A 27,860-nucleotide genomic window follows, 5' to 3' on the forward strand; every position below is an offset into this window, starting at 1 on the left:
GGCTTCTAATTTTGTAGTTTTCTATTGTTGGTCATAATTAGAGCTAGCTAGGCTAAACCAAATGCCATAATTAAATACAAATATAAAAATTCCTTTTATTTCACTCAAATTAGATATCAAATGTAAGTCTACAACTGTTTGAAGTTACATACACATGGATTTTCAGGCACTTTGATCCAAATTTATCCTACGATCATGATCAAAAGGGCTAATTCAACTAGGATTGCCTATCAATTTATTTGAATTGAACAACATCAACTCTACATCTCAAAATAGGTTTTCCCCACTTAACAAGCATTAAGGGAACTATTTTATTATGATATAATTAATATTTATTCTATATAAGATCATTTTATAAGAATTTTTAAATCTTCAATTTATATATATATATTTTTTTTAAGAGGGGTAAATGCTTTGACCTGGAGCTATGAACCAGTGAGGCCACAAACGGGGGACCTCATCCCCATGAGATTTGAACCTTGATGGCAAGGATAACAACACAACAACTTAACCATCATAACATGCCACTATTGGCAAAAAGGTTTGTGGTAAACCTAGTGTGACTCGAACCGGAGTTGATGCGTAGCACCGAGATCATTAGCCTAACACTACGCCTCACAACTCGCCTTCACACCAACTCGGCTACTCACTCACCCTTAAAAGGGTTTGTGGTAAACCTAGTGTGACTCGAACCGGAGTTGATGCGTAGCACCGGGATCATTAGCCTAACACTTCGCCTCACGACTCGCCTTCACACCAACTCGGCTACTCACTCACCCTTCAATTTTTATATTTGTTAGAAAATTAAAAAGTAATATTTGTGAGTAGGGTAGACTATTAACCCTCATCCTTTTTATTTGTGCTTTATATACTCATTCAATAAAGAGTGTCTACCTTACACCCTAGAAAAATCTTCTCTCCAATAAATCTAGTTCTAAGACACTCTAAGAACCCACTACATGCCTGGCTCGAGGCATCTATGATACTCTATGCTTTCTATCTAATCTCCATCCATTTCTACACAAAACAGACTTATTGCACACCTAGCATAATTTTAAAACATATAGTATAGTTTGCAATAACTTATAACTCTCAACTCTTGCACAATATGTTGGAATGAGAAGTCATCATCAATAACCTATAGTATGGGTTCAATCTTCAATTTTATTTAAATTTGATATAGTTAGAAATTTTTTAGGATTCAAATTAATATAATTGTAATTCATGTTAGTGACTTCCTTGAATCATTAATTTTAATGATTGTTTTACATTTAGTTGTATGAGTCATGCTTATTAAATTTAGTTACTAGTCTAAATTTGGACTCTGCGACTTAGTTATTATATGCAACTTGAAGTCATGTTTGTTCATACATTATGAAAATACTTGTAACTATAGAGATTCAAAATAATTAAAATTGATGTATTTTTTCCCATGGTATTTTACTAATATAATTTTACCACGTTTTTCCATGTAAAATTTTGTGTTATGTGTGGTTGCTCCTCTATGCAATTTTCTACGCTTTTTAAATTTTCATATTACAATTTGTATCAGAGAAAGTTTTCTTGTGTACAATTCACATGTTTAGTGGTAAGAAATAGTAGTAGGTTTTATGATAATTATAGGTGCAAAATTTTAATGACTCAATTCTTATCCTTTACAAGCTAAAGATTCAAGCTTCTCTAGTGAAGGATGGATGTTATATAGCTCTTCAAGGAGAATCAATGAAACCTACAAATATGAGCCCATCCAACTTGTGACTCAATTAGAGTGTACAAATGGAAATATTAAGTCATGCCTATTTACATGGAACAAGTAATTGAAATAATCTTTCTAATGATGATAAATTTGATATAGTTTGATTTCATTATGCACAAGTTATTTTATGTGAATCAAATGTAGCTTCATTTCCCAAAATAAACCTTTGTATTGGATGCTTATGGAAAAATATTAAAAAGGAGAATATAAATTCTAAAAGATAACCAAAAGCTCTGTATCCGAATCACCTTTCTATTGAGAAAAGAAAATTTGAAATTAGACAAATACAAAACAAGTTACACACATAAAAAATAATGTATGTCAAAATTAGAGTTAGGTCAAATTTAAACGTCAATGAAATATGAAATACTAAAGATAATCACATCAAACCACCTCCATGGATGTTAAAAAACTAAATTTGAAAGAATCACATTGATATATATTATAGAAAAGAACATTATGTGTGTCAAAATAAGAGTCACTCTTTAAAAATTATGTTTTTGACAACATACCAATTTTCGCAGGAGAAAAAAAAAATGAATCAAATAAATTCAAAAAATAAAATAAAATATATATTTAGAATCTACATAAAATATCATAAAATAGTCTAATTTACTTCATGTTAAATTCATATTTTAGTGATTATTTAGGCAAAACAGTGTAACCCGCTATTTTATTAATTACAGTGATGTATTATTATATAGGTCATGAGTAATGTTTATTGAGCTTATTATTGGTGGTCTATAAATAAGATGAAATCATATTTTAATTCCCCACTCAAGAATCCTACTTATGTCATTATAAAGCATCAATTATAAGGTAACAATTTTTTGTTTAAATAAAGCATAAGACCTACTTATGTCATATATAAATATACCACAAGCAGAAGACTAAACAATGACCAAAGATTCCCAAGCTATCATTAATGAAACAAATTCATTTATCCACTACATGATTAATATACATGGTTCATTCTAATATTTAAAGTTATAGAAGTTAAAATGTTCATTCTAAGAACCCATTATACATGTTGTGTATATAAATTAACCATATAAGTTCCTTTTTGGCATGAAGTACAATTTTAAGAGGGAGATACCTAATTGTTCCTAGAAGTGTCCAATGACAAGCTTATTTTGAATTGGGAAGATATAACTCCCAAATGAGTAATACAAAAGAAAAAGGTGTAAATAGAATAACAAGTATAAAAATATGTACAAAACTCTCTTACCTATGCTAACAAATATTAATAAATGATATACAACATTATAAAAAGAAAAACTATATAAAATGAAAATAAGGAATAATATTTCAACTAAGGTTTGTTGACCCTAAAGGAAATCTGAGTATTGTCTATTAGTGCAAAATACTTAGTCATTCAAGAGGAAGATTTGTTCGGTCAACACTTTGACTCAACCATAGTAGAGGTCAAAAAAATAAGAAGTGCAAAAGTATACAAGCTCAATATTTGTCAAAGTACCTAGTACTTGTTGAGTGTGCATCGGCTTTCACCGAATATTTCAGTTGTTGCTAAGCAATTAAAGGAAACATATGAGCCAAGAAATATAGAGATAAAATAGTTTAAGCTGAGCATCATTCATGTTGAGGGACAACAGAAAGAACCAACCATGGACAAACATCGGAAAGGTATAAGTGTTGAGTTACACAGGTTGAGTGTATGAGTTTGGAATGACACAATAAATATGTAAACCATTTTTCATTCAAGAAGATAATCAAGAAGGTAATTACACCTGTGATTATGCATAATTAGTCCCTATGCAGTATGATGGACCAATCAAGAAATATCAAGGATTAAGAAACAATAAGGATGAATGTAACAATAAGGATGAATGTGGATCATTCATCTCATTCTAGAAGTTTCTTAGGATGACTATAAAAGAAATTTTTCATGGCCAAATTGTCTAAGGTTATGTGTAAAGAAGTTGAAAGAAGATCAAGGTGAATAAATAAGTTGTGAAGGAGTAAGGTGATTGAGTAGTGTAGTAAGGAGTTATTGAAGAACACTCATAGCGGGGTGATTATATTGGAAAGTGAAGATTTGTTAACATATGAGTGAAGACTAAATGATCAAGTATAGTTACATTCTAACAAGTGTATTAGGCGAATCTCTTAACAAAGTGGTCCTAATATGCCTATTGTAAATCTCCTAACAAAGTACTCACTAATTGTGATGTAAATCCTTTTGTAAAGGTAGAATTGAAAACCTTATAATATTTTGATAGAGTAGACCCCTCACAAGGTATCTATCATTAGAAATGATCAAATTGTAGCCATAACAAAAACTTTTTTACTACAGTGGTGAAGATTTTGTGGGTTCCATCCCCACCGTAGTTTTACCTTCACCTTGGAGGATTTCTACATTACCAAATATTGTGTCATGTGATGATTACTTATTTATGTGTTTTATTCATGCTAGTAGATGTTATATTTGATATGGTATTACATGATGTTACAATTAAGGTTAATGAAGAATTGGTTAATTAAGTTTAATATGGTTTATTCTTAAAGTGATAGAAATTTTTTGGAGATCATGATTGACCCCACCTTCCCTCTCTTAACATCTCACTTTTCCACTATATTTCTAGCAACTAGTATCAGAGCTTGGATCTCTAATAAATAAGTATAACCACTTTAGATTCAAAGGTCTTAGAGATGGAAGCATATGAACTAGAACAGTTGATTGAGAATCAAAAGATTGATTTACATATTACATTGGAATAAGTTAAGGATGCAAAGGAGGAACTAAGAAAATCCTTGTAAAGAAGGAAGGAGATGATAGTCAAGCAAAATGACACACAATACCAGGAAGAAAGCACTCAAGACTTATGTCATGAAGATAGATCCAGTGAATCTGATGTAATAGTAGAAGATCTATTGGAGAAGAACAACAATCTAAATGAAGAAGAGAACTAAAGAGAGAACATGAAATGCACTTAGTAAGACTATGTGAAGTCACAAAACAAAAGAAAAATGTCAAATATGATAAGACAATGGTTGATGAATATAAGAGGAAAATGAGAACATGACTTAATGAAATGATCATTGAAGTACAAAGTTTGACAAACAAATAATTTGACATGGTCAATCAATTATTAAGTGCCAATCATGAAATCACTAGGAAGGTGGATGAGATTGTAGATATGACATTAGAGAATAATGAATTAGAATATAAATTGAGAACCAAGAAGGACATCATTGAATGAATGAATAGATATATAGAGGCCATGAGAAAACTTGATGAACAACTAAAAGTATAAAGAAGAACTCATAATAGTACTAGATTAGGCTAAACCAAATTTATACCACCCGCCAAGCAAGGAGAGTCATCAAAGCATGGAGAAAAAAGGAATGCAAGAACAAGAAGTCTTCATGCTATCACTATGGAAAATCAGTTCATACAACAAATGTTTGTAGGAGTAAAATTGATAAGTTCAATCCTAAGCCTAAATTTAGTGGTTATTGTTTTGATTGTAACAAGTATGGACACCAAATATTTTTGTTTAGATCAAATATTGCAAAGGGGTATGTGCAGGATCATGGTGTGCCAAAAAGTGGCGATGTGAAAAAAAAAGAGTTTGAAGACGCCTAAAAGCGCTTCAAAATCCGCTCTGACTTTTTTTTACCTATCCAGGAACCAAACCTGGAAGGTTAAGCCAAGCCTTATCAGATATCCGATATCATATCGGATATCCGATTTTAAATCCAATATCCGACTAATAATTAAAATCATATAATAGTATGATATATTATTTAATATTATTATTATTGATATAAAATAATAATAATAATATTAAATAATATATCATACTATTATATTATAATAATAATATTATTATTTAATATTATTATTATAATAATTATTATACTATAATATAATAATATTATTATAATTATTATTATACTATAATATAATAATAATATTATTATAATAATATAATATAATAATAAAAAGTAATATCTTATAATATAATATATAATAAAAAAGTATAATATATTATAAATTATAATAATATAGTATAATAATAATATTTTATATTATAATATATAGTAAATTAATATAATAAATATAAAATATAATATAAAAATATATAAAATGTAATATATATGTTATATTATATATATTATCGGATATCGGATATCCGATACCTATGCATGGATTAAACACAAAATCACAGACCCGCGGCCCTTATTTTCACGCGAATTCGGGCCAGTCAGATCAGATATCAGATAATAAATCGGATATCAGATAGCAAATCGGATATCAGATATCAGGTATGTTTCCCCCCCCGCCCTTGACTCATTTTTAACCTAAATTTAATAGATTTTAACAAGATTTTGTTTGTTTCAGTTGAATCTAGGGTTTTTTTGACAAAAATGGTTAAAATTTAGATTTTTTTTAAATATATATTACGTTTTGCAATTCAATAGGAATGGCTGATCAAAATGATGACACTGAGGCAGGGAATAATATTCCTTGCAACCCACCACCAAATGATCCAGTATCCCCACAAAACTGTCCACCAAATGATCCTCTACCTCCTCAAAACCCTCCTCGAATCGAGGATTTGATAAATGAAAATCTCACTGAGTTGAGAGGTTTGCATAGAACATACAATAATGTACCTGCACTGGCTCCTATGTTATCCACGTTAAACACCATAGTGGATAACATTGAAACTCTTACAAACCAACAAAATGCCGCTCTTCGTTGGCGTGATGAAATGCACTAGATGTTTGATGATGGTTTGGATTATGATGAGGTCGTGGCCCTCAACATAACCAAAGATGATTTGGCAAGCCTTTTTGCTTACCCAAAAACAAGTATACCAGTTGACCCAAAAAAAACCAAACTATCGATTAAATAGTGCACAAATGATGCCATACGTGCAAATTTTTGGGACCGTTGGTGGATGGTCTTTGATATCCCTCCACATGGCAATTTAGACATACCATTTTATTTCCTTAAAAAATTATATGCAGAATTTTTGTTGAAACTTAAAGTGAACTATTGGTTCATGAAGCCCAACATGGGCTTAGGACTAGGAGCTCCTCAGGATAGACCCTCTTCCCAGCGGAAGAAACTTGGCACTTTTGTCCCCCCCCCCCCCTTGATATCTCCCCCCCTCCTCGAGTGCAACATCCAGATATTATGGCAGAGGCTAGCTCTCAGACCATCAGAGCCATTCATAGGCTGAGTAGCCTAATGATATCTCAAGCTAGGTTAGTCTTGCCTCCTCGTGTTGATGATGTTGGTGCCAGTTCATCATCGGCTAGCTCATCACACATTTGTGTGCCTCACACTTGTATTACATGCAAGAATATTTGCCTAGGTCCCATAGGTGATCTTCCTGAGTATCATTTTGTATTAGATGAGGATACACCAGACGCACGTGTAGAGGCTACAGACCCTAATGCGAGAGAGGAGGGGAATGTAGAGGCATGGACTCCTTCGGTGTCGGTACGTGTATACATTTTTTTGTTATGACATATGTGATTTAAAGTTAATTTTTATAATAGAGTAATTTTAATTTTTAAGCCATACTGACTTTTACATGTATGTGATCTTCATTCATGTTTAGTTGATGACCGAGGAGGAGCTCAGACAGATAGATGATGCTACACTCTCGGCCATTTCATTTGGCCTTGAGACATCTATGATACATTATGTTGTGTTCGCATTTCTTTTTTATATTTGATATTGTAGCATATATGGTTGCTAATCTTTCTTTTATCTTGCAGATACCACCTGCCCCGGGAGGACAAAGTGAGGGGGGTGAGCCAGCATGCATTGACAAAGGAAAGGTAATTAGATGTTTTCTAATTGATTAAATATTGATGCATTCTTGTAAAATGTTTGTGGTAATCTCATTTAATTACATTATTTATTGTATATAGGGTGTGGCTACTGGCGATGAGCCTGTACAGATTCGGCGTCCTAGATCATCAGGGATTTTCATTTGCACAGAGAGCCCCATTGTATGTATAAGTATCATTTATTTTTTATTTTTTTAATTGATGTAGAGGAAAGTATGATTGTTGTTCTATACAATTTCTATGATTTTTTCCGTACCAATAATGATTCGTGTCTTGCATATGTTCATTACAACTTAAATAGGCTTATATGCACCTGTCCAACCAACCAAGTTGGTTACAAAGGTTTATTTAATCAAACAAATACCAAATTACTACTTTCCCTCCAAAACTAATATGATCGTTTCAATAAGAAATTCAAATTTCAAACTATAGTTTTTATGCATTCCCTAACTTTCTAAACTATTCCATTGACTCAAAATTGGTCATATGGATTTATTAAATGCAACTAAGTAAATTTCCAGAAAATTGAAGTTTTTATTATTTTTTCTCCAAACCACCGTACACTCTGATCTCCCCCTTTCAACTGAGATCACATATGACATATATAAAGGTCTACATGACCGTTGGAACAACCATATAGGCATTCCCAACCATAAAACAAACAAACAACCACTTTTTGCTAATACTGTTTAGACTCTAAATACCCTATTCTAAGGCCTTTTGGTCCCATGGAGTCACTTGGTTTATAACCACACCAAAATTCTTGTGGGCCTTACATGTGCCTTTATTACAAAACATAGACCAACTTGTAAAATATGGACCAAACCTTTATTCCAACTTCCTAATCTACTTGAATCCTCGCTTTCATGGAGTGGCAAGGTGTCCGGCAACAGAGATACTTGTTCCCTCTTGCCACATAGGTTAGGTGCCCTGCACCACCTTTCCTCTCTCTCATTCTGAACACTAGTCCACCAAGTGAGTGATGTTCCTCTCAGTCTTGTTGTTGCTACTTTTACCTTCTTATCTGCCTCTATGTCTTCAAGATCAAAGTAGTTCTCAAGGGCCTCTATCCACCCTAGCACTTCTTCACTATCCATTTTACCCTAGTATATTGGAAAATCAATATGGTTCTTCCCACCATTACCTTGTACTACCTTAATGATTCTCATAAATCTCCTTTCTTCAGGATCATCTATTGTCTCATGCTCTTGCCTTGCATTACCAACCTCTTCTTCTTCATGGTTCTCTCCATGATTTCTTCCTCTAACCTCTTCTCCTCTAGGTTCTTGCCTTTCCTTTTCTAAGGATTCTATCCTTGCAATAAGCTTCAGCCTCTCTCTTCTCATCTGTCTTTCTTCCCTCACTCTAGATGCTTCAAGTTCTCTCCTCTCTCTTTTCTCTTTTGCCAACTCTTCTCTCAATTCTTCAAGTTCTCTAGCCATTTGATTTTTAGGAGGCATTTTCACAACAAGTTTTCTTCCTTCCCAAGGGCCAACTCACTGATTCTCTTTCTTTCCTCACCAAGAAATCTCTGGACACCACTTATGTACCTTTCAACTTTGGGACACACAAGGAGGAATTAGACACACCAAGCCTTCAACAAAGGGACCAACACACTAAGGATTTTCAAGATTATAGGTCTTGGTCACACTCCTAAACACCCAAACTTCAAAACCCTCCTTAAAATGGCTTAAAAACTAGGGTCTGCTTGTTCAAACCCCAAAACTCAATTCTAGAACGTTTTGACTTGTCTAATGACAAGATATGATCATGACAACCTACATGAACCTATCAAATGACACATCTACCATATGAAATTCTAAAATCCTATCTCATGTCCAATTACAACTTTCTTCCACATATGAGTCCAGCATTATAACTTGGTATGCTTCCATGAGCCATAATTGGTGCAAGGATTGCCCAATTGACTTCAAGAGATGTTCCATGACCTCTGTAATGCCTTGGATCTTCAATGTTCCCCTGATGAGCATGGGATGCTCTTGCATCACTTATCTTCATAAATAAATTCAAAACTAATTTCTGTGATATTAACAACTACTATTTTGTATCTCATAGGAGACTCGTAGTGCACATGAGGTTCGACGGGACAGTTATGTAGATTTGATGACGCGGCCACTCACTCCTGAGGAGGAGCCTACAATAGTAAGTTGTAGTTTGAATTCATGATTAAATATGTTATAAATTTAGCATGCTATGAATTATAATGTTATAGTTTAAATTGTAGATTCATCTGACAAAGGTATTTGAACATATACAGCCCACAATCACAGAGGTACCAGCATTGCCGAGGGCATATGAGAGGACTCCTGACCTGCGCAGGAGATCGACGAGAGAGGTATTTATTATGAAATTTTGATAGAATTAATCTCCAATACGGAAAAGATCATTATGCATTTGATTAATTCAATGTTAGATACGTAGAATCATATAAATTTAGTAGTCTAACTTTGGGTTTTCCTTTTTTGTTTATGTAGGAGGCATCCGATCCACCTAGTGCAGCGAAGAGGCTGCATTTTGATCATCCACCAGCACCCTAGGATAGTATAGTTTTCGTAGGATGCATCATGAGAAATTTTGAGATGGCATATGCCACATTGTATATAGAAACATTCATATTATACACATTCTGATGGCAGGATCAGCCACATTTTGTATATGGATCTATGTATTTTGATATATATATATATATATTTGAGTACTTTCTCTATGGATACATGATCTTTGATATATATTTGTGTAAAATTTTGTCTATGGATACATGTATTTTGGTATATATTTTTATCATTTACGTGCACAATGATATACATATTAATTTAGTATCTAGTATTGTTCAATTTATCGTGGATCATGTGTCATGCCCTAAATTTTACTAGTAAAAACACAACAATTTTTTTTTTTTTTAGCTTATGAAGTCTCATAAGAAATTACATATTGTAAAACAAGGTTGTCATTGAATAGGAGTTCAAGACTCATGTGAATAGTGTGAAGGTGTTAACATTTTAGTCACAGGTGATTTTCAAATAGATTGGATGACAGTCTAGTTCAAGTTAGCGTCACGAGTCAAACGAGCAAGTTCAAGATACAACACTCATAAATTAGTGAGGTAATTCATATCCTAACAAGCCTCTGATACTAATATTCTATTAGGGTCTGTCAGTTGTATCATATGGACTAGGTCGTGATTCTAGCATGTAAGGGAAGGGGATCAGAATTACTTATTATCCTCATTACCAATGTACACACATTCATTAATCATTACAATATATATTAATGTGACAATTAGTATATTACTATATCCTCATTATCTATCAACATTGCTTCCTCACCAAATTATTGAGTGCACAACAAGATTGTAAGCAATCTACTAAGTTTTAAATTTATACAATCAATGGTATCACATAACATCTATGGATTGTTATTATCAACTAGTCATTTATTATACCACAAGGAGAAAACTTTCTTTCACATTTTCAAATGATAAAAATGATGTCAAAGCAAATCTGTGACTCGTACCAATGCTTTCATAACAATATAAACTCCAAATGAAACATGCATATACAACCTTATCAATATTTTCTTCTACACGTGCATTAGGTAACAATGATACAATCTCCTTCCATCACAATGGGGCAACATAAGGGACTTTTCAAAATCATAAGGAACATGGACATTGAAAGATATGGACAATGAGTAGCATGAACATTGTCCAACATGATCGTTGAGATCATGAACAAGCTGGTGAATCCTCCTTCACAAATGAGGGCACAATGTCAAGTTTTCTCATCCAACATCAATCTGCAAGATGATCATTCCAAGCCATTTCCATTGCTCCCTTGGACACAAATCTGCATATGCAACACAACAAAATAACAAGGACCATGGGTGCTTTCCACCCAACCATAGGCCTCAAAGAGACCACCCCCGTGCTAGGGAACAAGGCTCAAACTGGGATACACATACAATCTTTCAATGCATAAACATTACATTTCAAACTTGAACAATTTCCCCCCAAGACTATTTCACAATGGCTTCACAGATGGAACCATAAACATAAGGTGAAGGTGTGTTCTAAAATGGAGACTTGCCATACCAAACCATATTTGCAATAAACAATTTTCATGCCCTCTCGGGGCTATCATAATTCACCAAATTTCATGCCCTCTCGGGGCTATCATAAATGAACCATTTAATGTCCTCTCGGGGCCTCCACATTTCCTCCTCCAAACCCACTACCATCAGCTATAACTCCTCAAGCTTCCTTTCTACACCATACTTTCCTTATCACCCCCAGCAAGATATGAAATGTTATGGCATACAATGGAGCCCATACTCCAAGGTTCTCAATACATTTTTCAAACCCAACTTAAGCCCTTCACCCTGGACTTCTCTTCCCTTCCCACAAGGGTGAGGGTAAGTCCCAATCCCATAACAATACTCAAACACAAAACAAGAAAACAAAACCAAGTAGAAATAAAACAAGAAATTTTGGCAAACACCCCACTGGTTTGGCCAAGACCCTCTAATAAAGCCTTACCACTAACTTATTTTAGCAAAAACACTAAGCCACTCCATCCTTATGAACTTGTCTCCTCTAACGGTTCATCGATAGCCCTCACGAGCTCTGAGTTATGACCCTCGAAGGATCGACCTCAAAATGCACTTAGAGCACCTTGAAGACTCCTCGATACGGGGTGGCCGCAAATGATGGATGGTCTTCATGGCCAGAACAAAGGTGTGACTAGAGTTCACCCGCTCATCTGGAGCTAATGGGACTGATGATTCGATGCTAAGATCAGCGGTTTCAAAGTTAAGCTGTGGTGCACCTATGAACTGAGGCACACTACGAGTTTTGGCATCGAGCGAGATCGTTGTGCTGAATCCAAACGGAATGTGATCTCTCAAAAATGAGATAGATTATTTTAGACCTCAAGATCACCGTCTTTTAGCATTTGACAGTTCATCGATAGCCCTCACGAGCTCTGAGTTATGACCCTCGAAGAATCGACCTCAAAATGCACTTAGAGCACCTTGAAGACTCCTCGGTATGGGGTGGCCGCAAATAATGGATGGTCTTCGTGGCCAGAACAAGGGTGTAACTAGGGTTCAACTGCCCATCCGGAGCTAATGGCACTGACGATTCGATGCCAAGGTCAGCGGTTTCAAAGTTACGCTGTGGTGCACCTACGAACTGAGGCACACTACGAGTTTTGGCATCGAGCAAGATCGCTGTGCTGAATCCAAACGAAATGTGATCTCTCAAAAATGAGATAGGTTATTTTAGGCCTCAGGATCACCATCCTGTAGCATTTGACAGTTCATCGATAGCCCTCACGAGCTCTGAGTTATGACCCTCGAAAGATCGACCTCAAAATGCACTTAGAGCACCTTGGAGACTCCTCGGTACGGGGTGGCCACAAATGATGGATGGTCTTCGTGGCTAGAACAAGGGTGTGACTAGGGTTCACCCGCTCATCTGGAGCTAATGGCACTGACGATTTGATGCCAAGATCAGCGGTTTCAAAGTTACGCTGTGGTGCACCTATGAACTGAGGCACACTACGAGTTTTGGCATCGAGCGAGATCGCTGTGTTGAATCCAAACGGAATGTGATCTCTCGAAAATGAGATACGTTATTTTAGGCCTCAGGATCATCATCCTGTAGCATTTGACAGTTCATCAATAGCCCTCACGAGCTCTGAGTTATGACCCTCGAAAGATCAACCTCCAAATGCACTTAGAGCACCTTGGAGACTCCTCGGTACGGGGTGGCCGCAAATGATGGATGATTGTTTGAAGACTACTCCATGTGTCACTATCTTTCTTGGAAAAAAAATTGCTTTTGAACATCAAGCTTGCAATATTATCAATTATTGTCAAACTTTTTCAACCAAGTCAAAATGTCAAATGCAAATATTTGTTTGCATTTTTTGCTAAGGGGAGTTTCATAAATTGACTTTGATTTTCTATGTCTCTAGTGCTTGAACATACTTAAAATGGCTCTTTGGTCTTAGAGCTATTGGTATTTTCTAACTTCATGGTCTATGATATGCATACTAAGAATTTCTTTCACTAAATGGTTTCCTTGATCTATTGACTACACTTAAATTTGTTCACTTGTCATCTCTCTTTCTATATGTTCAATACAAAGAGCTAGAAGAGACAAATAATCTTTCTTACCTTCATCTCTCTAAGAACATGATAGAAATCAATTCTAAACTTGAGAAAAGGTTAGAGGAGAATATTGCATTCTTAAATTAATCTCCCTTAAGACCTTTACATACACATGGGGCATTCTTAAATTAATCTCCATGGAAGAAAATTTCATAAAACTAAAGATTCCATAGTGTTGAAACATAAAATCCAAGATCTCATTTATGATGGGATTGTTGATACCTCTAATGACTCATCCACTCATAGCCTTCATATCCAACTTCATATCATGTCAGTATGCATGTGCTATCTTGCTTATTGGCTTTAATTGCTTATCCTACATGCTATCTTCTTTCATGGATTTTATGGTTTATCCCAAATGTGCTTCATACAACTTTTCAATATGAAAGTCTTTCAAAACATTATACAATATTATGACTCTTTATGCTTTCAAATGCTATGATTGGTTGTAAAATGGAAGAAATCAAGTATTCTAATTGTTCATCCATACTTTATGGATTTTTCTTATTTGATTAGTTTGATAAAAATAGTTTTAATAATCATAATGTCAGCTTTATGTCAAATAAGGAAAAAACCAAATTTGTAATAAGATATCCGCATGCAATTATCTTTCATATAGTTATAAATGCTCTTAAAATTGTCGTTATAGCCTTGTATCACATGCAAATATGATTTGGAAGAACTTGTTCAATATCTTCCTCTTATAATTCCTTACAAAGAATCTACCAAAATACAAAAACCATATACAAAAAACTACACATTTTACATCATAATACATCATAAATTTTAAAAATTCTCCCCAATACCACCCCCCTCCAACTCTTCATGATGTACCTACATTCCAATATCATACAAAAATTAGTAACTTATTGTATTAAACAAGATAATCATCAATTCATTAAATCATTATGAAGAAAATAACATGAGAAGTATATATACCTAGTCAAGTATTCCAATAGGGTCCTCGCTCTGTTTTAGGGTCTCCAACAAGGCTTCATGGTCAGCATTAGGAATAGTAAAAAGTTCTTTTACTTTTGGTCTTCCTTGATGCTTCAATAACTTTACATTTGTTGCTATAATAAGATGCGAATATATGAGAATTACTTTGTGCTTCTGATAGTCTTTGAATGCAGGAATTCCATTCCTTCTAAGCATGTATGTTCGTAGCCATGTTCTAGCAACAACCACTGAACCAGTAGGATATGTGAATCCATCATCATCTGTGATCGGTTGTGCAAGTTTTTGTTTTCCTCTTACACAACGTGCTAACCAATAATCGGATTTCTCATCATTCCCCTGTGGTGCGACCAATGCAAAGACATGTCCTGGCTGAAGTAGATCTGATAGATGATTATGCTCAAGTGAACTTTCCATGTCATCATTTTTGATAGAGGGTATGATAGACAATGGAGTAAGATAATGTGGAGCCCATGTGTCCACCCACTCACTTGACTCACAGTGATCCCAATCACACTGAAAACAAGTACGACAAAAACAAGCTAGTTGTCGTGTCCAAATGGTCCATGTACTAGAATTAGAGCTCTGAAATGAATGCATTTTTGATGAGTTTGTCACTGTAGCACAATCTGATCTATCACCTATGGACCCTTCCTCGACCAACCGAAAGAACCTGTGTACCACTGAATTAAGAGTCCCCCCCTGTGATAATGCTAAACTACACCAATCAACAATGCTACGAGCATCAAGAAGCTCTGTTGTTGAAATCTTTAGTTGCTCCTTAACTAGAGCTCTCTTCACACATGCCCCTGCTCCATCATGTTCCCCTTTTCCATGGCCGGACTCAAAAAAACTCCAAATATGAGGCACCCCTCTCTCTATGTGCATCCTACACAACCAATAAAACATGCGAGCATTCTTGAATTGACCTGTACAGTTATCTGACCAAATGATATGTCTATCCATAGCAATTGCATGCTCGTGTAAGAAATAAAAAAAATTCTCGAAACAATGTTGCACAAACTCGTGAGAGTGAGATCTATCATCACTCATATAAAAATGATACTCTCTAATAATCTTTCGATTATCTTCCGCACTATCAGGGGCATGTCTATATGTTATGTGAACAAAAATTGCAATCTGAATAGAGTTGTAATACTGAGATTGTGTCTCATTTTGAGGTTGCAATGTGTAGTTCTCAGCAAAATCAACAACTGATATAATAGTGCCAATGGGAAAAGTCTCCTTACACGTTCTAAATTGTTGATCCAACCACTGAGACCTATGACTATGTCTTGCATACTTGTAAAAAAGATTTGCTTTGAAATTTGAAATAAAATTAGCCACATTGATATCTTTTCCAACCAATTCACATCTAAAGCTCTCACTCCCACTCTTCAATGTGTATTTCACCATTTCATAGACCCTTTTTTTCACTATTGTCTTTCCAAGATCTTGTTCACACCCCTCATGGAAACATGTGTCAAACTTGGATAAGCCACCACATTCTGAACACTTCTCATTTAAGCAAGCATTTTTATAAAAGGAACAACCATCAACTCTACGACATAAGAGTTGATCTAACAAGTCTCTTGATGATTTTGGAAGCCCACTAGCCCCACAATCCTCCAACATTTCTTTACTATGCAAAGTAGAACGGATGGAGCATAATAGTTCATGGTGCATAGAAAACTCAACATGATATTTGCAACAACATGTATTTCGAATTTTGAGTGGCACACAATAAAATGGCTTCAAAGATTCAAAAGCCCTTTGTGATATATGAACACTTGGATGACTCTCTCTAAATTGTTTGAACAACATAGTTTGACTTACCTCCAAATAGTGTTTAGGATGTGGCGTGCGGTCTCTGATGCCAATTCTCAACTTTAAGACATCTTTAGCATTGGGTGATACTCGTGAGTTAGAGTGCCAAAATTGTATAATTTCTTCCTTCACATCGTCGGATAGCTTCTTATCAAAACGTGGAAGTCTCCCACCAAATGCCCATGTTTCATTTTGAAGAGGATCATCAATTTTCTCTCGTCGACTAAGTGCTCTTCTCAAAGTAGTACGATTTAGATTCAAATCAATACAAGTTTGTCTCATATATCTACCCTTTCTCAAATGATGACTTACCAAAGAGGTTGTAATAACCCTTCGAGCAGCTCTATTATCCTTCTCTCTGCTATTTTTCCCAACGCTATTGAGAGAACTGAAAAGATTTTTCACAATAATGGCATTTCTTTCCAACTTTTTATTGACATGAATTTTCAATTTGGGAAGCATAGGTCTCATCTTTTGCATATTTAATAAGTGCATGAAAAGCTGACATTGCTCTACCACTGTCTTGTTGCCGAAAAACATCTGATGTAGTCTTGAAGCCCATAACTGAATGGTTCTTTCTGATTTTTTTTCTTCCAAACTAGTCATAATCGTTTCATCAATTTCAATTATCCATTTTGGTGTTTTAGAACCTTCATGTCGATTATAATTAGGAGATATGTAAGGTTCTTGTGCATTAAGTTCCTATGCATTGTCATCTTCGACATGGTCAATTATGCAATTTGGATTATGACTTGGTGGCATTTCTTCTTCAAAATTTTCAATCTCTACATTTTCAATTTCTGCATTATCATTTTCAATAGGTACATTTTCATTCCCCAACTATACATTTTCATTATCTGACTCTATGATTTCACCGTCTATTAATTCATCGTCAACTTGATTGATATTTAGCATACCTTGTCTTTTTTTTTTCGGTGTTTCATTTTGTCCTTTTCCCTATATGTTGCAATGTCTTCATTGGATATCTTCCTTTTACGTTTATTCTTTCGACGACTGCTGCTCCCCATTTAGATGACAAATTTGAACACCTAAGGTTATATTTTTGAATTATTTTCGATTGGTTGGGCCCCAAAACACGACTTTTTACAAATCCCGTGAAAAAAGAGGTAAAAAAGTAATGTTGTCGGGTCTGTAGGGACAGTCAAATATTTGAAATTGATGCCAGTATAATCGGATATCCGATATAGGAAGAGGACTTTTGGGGGGAAAACTTGCTAAGGTTTCCCTCCTTTGCCACAATAATATTAAGATTATGAAAATATTTGGAGGCAAACGACTTTAATTTATAATTAAGTTAATAGTATATTAGTATTAGTATAAAATATTAATAATATTAATATAAAATAGTATTAATATACCTATAGTATCAATATTATTATTATACCTATAATAGTATTAATATTATTAATATAGATATAATAGTGTAAATATATAGTGTTTATTTATATTAAGCTACAATATATAGTATTAATATATATTATTATTATAGCTATAATAGTATTATTATTATTACTATACATATAATAATATTAATATTTAGTGTTTATTTATATTACAATTATTATCCTAAAATAGTATAAATAGTATATCCTAAAATATTACGTTATATATACTAAAATATTACGTTATTATATAGATATATTAATAACATATATATATTAATATAATAATATTTATAATATATATTATATTTAATAAAAATATTACGTTGTTATATATATATTATATTATTATACATATTAATATAATAATATATAATATAAAGAGGGTCATCATTTAATGGGTCAAAGGGGGTCATAGGTCACCCTATGGCCCCCTTTGACCCATATGAATGACTCGACTATGTCCCTAGGGGTCCTAGGACCCCTAGGGACATACGTCGTCGTTTACTGGATCAAAGGGGGTCATAGGTCACCCTATGGCCCCCTTTGACTCATATGAATGATTCAAATATGTCTCTAGGGGTCCTAGGACCCCTAGGGACATATGTCGTCATTTAATAGGTCAAAGATGGTCATAGGTCACCCTATGACCCCCTTTGACCCATATTACCCATTCGAATACATCCCTTCGGGTCCAAGGACCCCTAGCGACATATGTTGTCGTTTAATGGGTCAAAGAGGGTCATAGGTCACCCTATGACCCCCTTTGACCCATACTACCCATTCGAATATGTCCCTAGGGGTCCTAGGACCCCTAGAGACATATGTCATCGTTTAATGGGTCAAAGGGGGTCATAGGTCACCCTATGACCCCCTTTGACCCATATTACCCATTTGAATATGTCCCTAAGGATCCTAGGACCCCTAGCGACATATCTCATCGTTTAATGGGTCAGAGAGGGTCATAGGTCACCCTATGACCCCCTTTGACCCATATTACCCAATCGAATATGTCCCTAGGGGTCCTAGGACCCCTAGAGACATATCGTCGTTTAATGGGTCAAAAAGGGTCATAGGTCACCCTATGACCCCCTTTGACCCATATTACCCATTCGAATATGTCCCTAGGGGTCCTAGGACCCCTAGAGACATATATCGTCGTTTAATGGGTCAAGAGAGTCATAGGTCACCCTATGACCCCCTTTGACCCATATGTATGATTTGAATATGTCCCTAGGGGTCGTAGGACTCCTAGAGACATATGTCGTCATTTAAAGGGTCAAAGAGGGTCATAGGTTACCCTATGACCCCATTTGACCCATATTACCCATTCGAATATGTCCCTAGGGGTCCTAGGACCCCTAGAAACATATGTCGTCGTTTAATGCATCAAAGGGGGTCAAAGGCCACCCTATGACCCCCTTTGACTCATATGAACGATTCAAATATGTCCCTAGGGGTCCTAAGACCCCTAGGGACATATGTTGTCGTTTAATGGGTCAAAGGGGGTCATAGGTCACCCTATGACCCCCTCTGACCCATATGAACGATTGAAATATGTCGCTAGGGTCCTAGGACCCCTAGGGACATATGTCATCGTTTAATGGGTCAAAGAGGGTCATAGGTCACCCTATGACCCCATTTGACCCATATTACCCATTCGAATATGTCCCTTGGGGTCCGAGGACCCCTAGGGACATATGTCGTCGTTTAATGGGTCAAAGAGGGTCATAGGTCACCCTATGACCCCCTTTGACCCATAATACCCATTCGAATATGTCCCTAGGGGTCTTAGGACACCTAGAGACATATGTCATCGTTTAATGCATCAAGAGGGTCATAGGTCACCCTATGACCCCCTTTGACCCATATGAACGATTTGAATATGTCCCTAGGGGTCCTAGGACCCCTAGAGACATATGCAATCGTTTAATGGGTCAAAGAGGGTCATAGGTTATTTGACCCATATTATCCATTCGAATATGTCCCTAGGAGTCCTAGGACCCTTAGGGACATATGTCGTCGTTTAATGGGTCAAAGAGGGTCATAGGTAACCCTATGACCCCCTTTGACCCATATTACCCATTCGAATATGTCCCTAGGGGTCCGAGGAGCCCTAGAGACATATATCATAGTTTAATGGGTCAAGATGGTCATAGGTCACCCTATGACCCCCTTTGACCCATATGAACGATTCGAATATGTCCCTAGGGGTCCTAGGACCCCTAGAGACATATGTTGTCGTTTAATGGGTCAAAGAGGGTCATAGGTTACCTTATGACCCTATTTGACCCATATTACCCATTCGAATATGTCCCTAGGGGTCCTAGGACCCCTAGGGACATATGTCATCGTTTAATGGGTCAAAGGGGGTCATAGGTCACCCTATGACCCCCTTTGACTCATATGAATGATTCAAATATGTTCCTAGGGGTCCTAGGACCCCTAGGGACATATATCGTCATTTAATGGGTCAAAGGGGGTCATAGGTCACCCTATGACCCCCTTTGACCCATATGAACCATTCGAATATGTCCCTAGGGTCCTAGGACCCCTAGGGACATATGTTTTCGTTTAATGGATCAAAGAGTGTCATAGGTCGCCCTATGACCCCCTTTGACCCATATTACCCATTTGAAGATGTCCAGGACCTCTAGGGACATATGCCGTCGTTTAATGGGACAAAGAGGGTCATAGGTCACCCTATGACCCCCTTTGACCCATATTACCCATTCGAATATGTCCCTAGGGGTCCTAGGACCCATATGAACGATTTGAATATGTCCCTAGGGGTCCTAGGACCCCTAAAGACATATGTCATCATTTAATGGGTCAAAGAGGGTCATAGGTTACCCTATGACCCCATTTGACCCATATTACCCATTCGAATATGTCCCTAGGGGTCCTAGGACCCATAGGGACATATGTTGTCATTTAATGGGTCAAAGGGGGTCATAGGTCACCCTATGACCCCCTTTGACTCATATGAACAATTCAAATATGTCCCTAGGGGTCCTAGGACCCCTAGGGACATATGTCGTTGTTTAATGAGTCAAAGGGGGTCATAGGGTGACCTATGACCCCCTTTGACCCATATGAATGATTCGAATATGTCCCTAGGGTCCTAGAACCCCTAGGGACATATGTCATCGTTTAATGGGTCAAAGAGGGTCATAGGTCACCCTATGACCCCCTTTGACCCATATTACCCATTCGAATATGTCCTTTGGGGTCTGAGGACCCCTAGGGACATATGTCATCGTTTAATGGGTCAAAGAGGGTTATAGGGGTGACCTATGACCCCCTTTGACCCATATTACCCATTCGAATATGTCCCTAGGGGTCCTAGGACCCCTAGAGACATATATCGTCGTTTAATATGTCAAGAGGGTCATAGGTCACCCTATGACCCCCTTTGACCCATATGAACGATTCGAATATGTCCCTAGGGGTCCTAGGACCCCTAAAGACATATGTCGTCATTTAATAGGTCAAAGAGGGTCATAGGTTACCCTATGATCCGATTTGACCCATATTACCCATTCGAATATGTCTCTAGGGGTCCTAGGACCCCTAGGGACATATGTCGTCGTTTAATGGGTCAAAGGGGGTCATAGGTCACCCTACGACCCCCTTTGACTCATATGAACGATTCAAATATGTCCCTGGGGGTCCTAGGACCACTAGGGACATATGTCGTCGTTTAATGAGTCAAAGGGGGTCATAGGTCACACTATGACCCCCTTTGACCCATATGAATGATTTGAATATGTGTCTAGGGTCCTAGGACCCCTAGGGACATATGTCATCGTTTAATTGGTCAAAGAGGGTCATAGGTCACCCTATGACCCCCTTTGACCCATATTACTCATTCGAATATGTCCCTTGGGGTCCGAGGACCCCTAGGGACATATGTCATCGTTTAATGGGTCAAAGAGGGTCATAGGTCACCCTATGACCCCCTTTGACCCATATTACCCATCCGAATATGTCCCTAGGGGTCCTAGGACCCCTAGAGACATATATCGTCGTTTAATGGGTCAGGAGGGTCATAGGTCACCCTATGACCCCCTTTGACCCATATGAACGATTTGAATATGTCCCTAGGGGTCCTAGGACCTCTAGAGACATATGTCATCGTTTAACGGGTCAAAGAGGGTCATAGGTTACCCTATGACCCCACTTAACCCATATTACCCATTCGAATATGTCCCTAGGGGTCCTAGGATGCCTAGGGACATATGTCGTCGTTTAATGGGTCAAAGGGGGTCATAGGTCACCCTATGACCCCCTTTGACCCATATGAACAATTCGAATATGTCCCTAGGGTCCTAGGACCCCTAGGGACATATGTCATCATTTAATGGCTCAAAGAGGGTCATAAGTCACCCTATGACCCCCTTTGACCCATATTACCCATTCGAGTATGTCTCTTGGTGTCCAAGGACCCCTAGGGACATATGTCATCGTTTAATGGGTCAAAGAGGGTCATAGGTCACCTTATGACCCCCTTTGACCCATATTACCCATTCGAATATGTCCCTAGGGCTGCTAGGACCCCTAGAGACATATATCGTCATTGAATGGGTTAAGAGGGTCATAGGTCACCCTATAACCCACTTTGACCCATATGTACGATTCGAATATGTCCCTAGGGGTCTTAGGACCCCTAGGGACATATGTCATCGTTTAATGGGTCAAAGAGGGTCATAGGTCACCCTATCACCCTCTTTGACCCATATGAACGATTTGAATATGTCCTTAGGGGTCTGAGGACCCCTAGGAACATATGTCATTTTTTAATGGGTCAAAGAGGGTCATAGGTTACCTTATGACCCCATTTGACCAATATTACCCATTCGAATATGTCCCTAGGGGTTCTAAGACCCCTAGGGACATATGTTGTCGTTTAATGGGTCAAAGGGGGTCATAGGTCACCCTATGACCCCCTTTGACCCATATGAACAATTCGAATATGTCCCTAGGGGTCCAATGACTCCTAGAGAAATATGTCGTCGTTTAATGAGTCAGAGAGGATCATAGGGTGACCTATGACCCCCTTTGACCCATATTACCCATTCGAATATGTCCCTAGGGGTCCTAGGACCCCTAGAGACATATATCGTCATTTAATGGGTCAAAGAGGGTCATCGGTCACCCTATGACCTCCTTTGACCCATATGAACGATTGGAATATGACATATGTCATCGTTTAATGAGTCAAAGAGGGTCATAGGTCACCCTATGACCCCCTTTGACCCATATTACCCATTCGAATATGTCCTTAGAGGACCTAGGACCCCTAGGGACATATGTCATCATTTAATGGGTCAAAGGAGGTTAGAGGTCACCCTATGACCCCCTTTGACCAATATGAATGATTCGACTATGTCCTTGGGGATCCTAGGACCCCTAGGGACATATGTCGTCATTTAATGGGTCAAAGGGGGTCATAGGTCACCCTATAACCCCCTTTGACTCATTTGAACGATTCGACTATGTCCCTAGGGGTCCTAGGATCCCTAGGGACATATGTCATCGTTTAATGGGTCAAAGAGGGTCATAGGTCACCCTATGACCCCCTTTGACCAATAATACCCATTCGAATATGTCCCTAGGGGTCCTAGGACCCCTAGAGACATATGTCATCTTTTAATGGATCAAAGGGGGTCATAGGTCACCCTATGACCCCCTTTGACCGATATGAATGATTCAGCTATGTCCCTGGGGGTCCTAGGGACATATGTCATCATTTAATGGGTCAAAGGGACCCCCTTTGACCCATTAAAGGACGACATATGTCCCTAGGGGTCCTAGGACCCCTAGAGACATATATCGTCGTTTAATGGGTCAAAGAGGGTTATAGGTCACCCTATGACCCCCTTTGACTCTTATATATTAATAATATACATATTAATAATATACATATATATTAATAATATACATATTAATAATATACATATATATTAATAATATACATATCAATATAATAATAATAATATATATATATATATATATATATACATATACATATTACATTATTATATTTAATGAAAATATTACGTTATTATATAAATATATTAATAACATACATATTAATATAATAATATTTATAATATATATTATATTTAATAAAAATATTACGTTGTTATATAAATATTATATTATTATACATATTAATATAATAATATATAATACATATTACATTTAATTAAAATATTACGTTATTGTATATATTAATAACATACATATTAATATAATAATATATAATACGTATTAGATATATATATATATAAATTACGTTATTATATTTAGTAAAAATAATAATAATATATATTATATTTATAGATTGTAATAAGATTAACATAAGATATTATTATATATTACTAGATTATATCTTTTATGTTTACATTACGTTATTATATATATATAATATATTAAAATATGCCTTTACATATTAATATAAGTGAAATAATTTAAAAATAAAAAACTAGAACGTTTAAATCGAATTTCCCTCCAAAATTTGAAGATTTTTGGAATTTGACTACCGAGCCATATCGGATATCCGATGTCAAATTGGATATCCGATTTGAAATCGGATATCTGATTTTGAATCGGATATCCGATCAGGCTTGGTATTTACCAAGCCTGCCCGGTCAACCCCAAAGACGTGTTTATAGAGAGTTTTAGTGATACTCAGACTTCGGGTAGCCGTCTGACAATGTTATTTTGATCGAAATTGAATGAAACGAAATGGGTTTTTTAATATCGCTCTCTAGATTCCATCAATATAATTTCTGTCAAATTCTGAGTTCGATAAGTATTTATTAGTTAATTATCAATGAAGATTATTGTAAAGTGCTGATTGACATACTGAATGAAAAATAGCTATAACTTTCAAACGGTATAACATTTTTTAAATCTAAAAGTTGCGTCACATTCTATACTTCGCCTAGTATAAGAAAAAAACAAAAAAAGAAAAATTTGATCAAATTTTCTATTAGTTAGGGTGGTTAGACACGGGACTTTTTTTAATCCGAAAAAGTTTTGGTAGAAAATTCATATTTAATTATTTATTTGGAATAAAAATATCAAAAAATATGCGTCACATCCGAGAATGAGTCTAGTTTTCATATCTATAATTATATTAAAAAAATATTATGATTTGATTTTGATTAAGGTGGTCAGACATACACCTACTTTTTATTTTCGCCCTGAAATTTTCTTAGTACTGCATTAAAATTCTAACTTTTGACCAATCAATTATTTTTTTCTCCTGATAAGGCCTAGTAGTTTAGAAACTACATTCAATTTTTTACAAATTATTTTCTTACAACTTTTTGATATAAAGTCCATAACCACTTCAAAATTATGTGTCAAGTTGACATAAACCTGATTTGCTGATTTTTCACTGCCACTTAAGGCCATAGTTTGGTACACCATGATCTTGCACATACCCAAAGGCCCAACCTACATCTAGATTTGAAGGTTATTTCTATACATGTCAAATCTATGGTCACAAGGAAAAATATTGTAGATCTAATGTAAAAGAATTGGAAACCTAATAATTAGGGAAATGCATCTAGAAAATGTAATGCAATAAATTGGGATTACAATACTTAAGTCACTTATAAATTATGTTGTAGGAATGTAAATATTGCAAAAAATTATTCAAGAACACATTTAGGAGGAAGATCTAGAAATTTGAGGTAGTTTGGTTTGGTATTCTTTCACTATCAGAAGGCTGGTCATCTAAGAAGAGATTATAGGAACTGAGCACCAACATCCAATAATGAAGAGAACAAAGGAAAAGTAGAAGTTAGTGCTAAAGAAGTAAGAAGCTAGATAAATCAAACCTAGAAGAAGAAATATGAAGGTGGAAACAGTGTAAATGATGAAGTTGTGCCCACCTAATCTAATGGATCAAGTGGTTCCAACACCACAAACTAAATAGAGAGGTATGTATGGAAATATATTTCAAATATTCAAATGATACATCAAATCCTAAGATTGTAAGTGTAAAAGTCCAAATTAGAAAAATAGTATATGCATAAGGATCAATTTGAAGAGTGCATGTGTTCAGATGTCGAGTTGAAAAGTTAGTAATGACTGAGTGTTAGTATTGGAGAGTGTGAAGTTTTAAGTGACTAAGAAAAATTATCAGTATAGACTGAGTTGTGGCATTAGCTAAATTGATGAAAGTTTGAAGTGTTACTACCAAGTTTCATAGTAATAGCCTAGACAACATTATTGAACCCACTAAAGGTATAGAGCATTAATGAGGCCCTCAAAGAAAATTTTCAACCTATATAGAATTTTTTTTCAATTATTTTTTTAGATTGCATTCGAGTTTTAAAGAGCATATAGAGCTTGTGCAGTTTATGTATGTGTTTAAGTAGTTATGTGAAGATTTATTGGGTGTCGTTGATATTAGAAGTGTATTTATAAGCATTTGTGTTGCAGCTAAGTGAAGAAGCATCTTAAGGTCAAATCCTAAAGGACATAATGGGATCTAGTTTTTCATCAATAGAGAAGAGGATGGAATCAAAGGTTAGTAAACATTGAATTGGATAGAAATGAATTTGTTAAGCCACCAAAATATAAGGTGTGTCTTGAGATTGTGGAATAGTGAGAATCTACTAGAGCACTATCCTTGATCCCACCAAGGGTTACTTTAATTCATGATGCTCAATCATGGTACATGTTTAAGATTGGAGAGGTTAGAGATTTTGAGTTGAGAAGTGGATAAGAGAAATTGTTTATGGATGGAAGTTTGAATGATGAATGCAAATATATTGCCAAAAAAGGGTTAACCAATGCCTTAAAATTCCCAAAGGTAAAATTGATTGGATTTAGATGTTTTTGAGCTGAGTTCATGATATGAAGTTATGGTTGGAAGGAGGATGTTTTGAGATCACCAAGAAAATAATTTACTGAGCTATTGACTATCCTGCTATAGATAAAGTTAAAACAATTTGATGCCAAAGAAAGGATGTTATTGAGGCAAATGCATTGGCAATATAGAACAAGTGCAAAATTACAATTTTCACCATCAAAGGTGTAGAGAATGAGTTTTTAGTAAGTGTTCTTGCACATAAAGTGTACTAGTCTAGCCAACTAGACAACATTCCATGGGTGGCCATAGACATTGCATGGAAGATACTAAAGAAGGATCATAGCTACTACCTTTCCAACTTACGGCTAAAGGAGTTGGTCAAGTATCTTGAGAGAATTTAAAAAAAAAAACAAGATGTGTAAGCTTATCTCATTCCTTTTTTTAATATTCTTTTATGTTCAAAATAATCTCTTATAATAGGAGATGCCAGATGGAGTAAGAAGAAAGCAGTAACACAAAAAATCAATGAGTTGATTAATCAATTGGGAGACAATTTTGAAAAAGTTATAAATGGATGCTTTGAGGAATTCAAGAAGAAGATGAAGAAAAGGTCAAGGATCCCTAAATCCTTTGTTGAAAAATGCTATGATGACATTTGTTCCTTAGTTGACACAAAGGAGACATATATCTAGGAATTTATACCTACATGGATAAGACCATTTAATATGAGATAAACATAGATGAGGCTAGAACAACTATTAAAACTTTGTTAGCTGAAATTGTTGACAAGGATGCCAAGCCATTCCATAGAGATGAGACAACCAAAGTTAAGATCATAGTACAAACTAATGCACCCAAGATATAAAAGAAGAGAAAAGGAATGATAGAAAGCCTAGAGAGAACTTTTGGATAAGAGTAGAACATGAGAAAACATTGTACAACATCAAGGGAAAAGGTGAAGATATGACTAGTGTTGAAGAAGAAGGCAATGAAGAAGAGGAAGTTGAAGGAAAAGGAATATAAATAGTTCCTATCGTGCCATAGTGCAAAATAGTCA

The 27,860-nt window shown here is 35.8% G+C and overlaps 1 protein-coding gene and 1 pseudogene across 1 annotated transcript; both read left to right on the plus strand.

Moving 5' to 3' along the window:
* The window catches only part of LOC149533976 (MADS-box transcription factor 23-like), a 290,054-nt pseudogene that overhangs the window by 50,589 nt on the left and 211,605 nt on the right, over positions 1 to 27,860 (plus strand).
* Positions 6,024 to 10,320, plus strand: LOC149533977 (uncharacterized). Its single transcript, XM_089804331.1, has 5 exons — positions 6,024 to 7,576; positions 7,670 to 7,750; positions 9,665 to 9,751; positions 9,867 to 9,944; positions 10,084 to 10,320. Exons 1-5 carry the CDS (start codon positions 7,439 to 7,441, stop codon positions 10,144 to 10,146), a joined length of 447 nt encoding a protein of 148 aa, XP_089660457.1. The 5' UTR covers positions 6,024 to 7,438; the 3' UTR covers positions 10,147 to 10,320.

The sequence above is a fragment of the Cupressus sempervirens genome, chromosome 10 (assembly GCF_028749045.1).
Source record: "Cupressus sempervirens isolate cs-2001-9-10 chromosome 10, ASM2874904v1, whole genome shotgun sequence".
NCBI classification, from domain to species: Eukaryota; Viridiplantae; Streptophyta; class Pinopsida; order Cupressales; family Cupressaceae; genus Cupressus; species Cupressus sempervirens.

What these genes read in the sequence shown, in the direction of transcription:
- LOC149533977 (XM_089804331.1), top strand. Translation starts at nt 7,439, where the DNA reads ATGTTGTGTTCGCATTTCTTTTTTATATTTGATATTGTAGCATATATG. An exon ending in CATGCATTGACAAAGGAAAG is followed by an intron (nt 7,577 to 7,669) that starts GTAATTAGATGT and finishes TATTGTATATAG; the next exon opens with GGTGTGGCTACTGGCGATGA. An exon ending in GCAGGAGATCGACGAGAGAG is followed by an intron (nt 9,945 to 10,083) that starts GTATTTATTATG and finishes TTGTTTATGTAG; the next exon opens with GAGGCATCCGATCCACCTAG.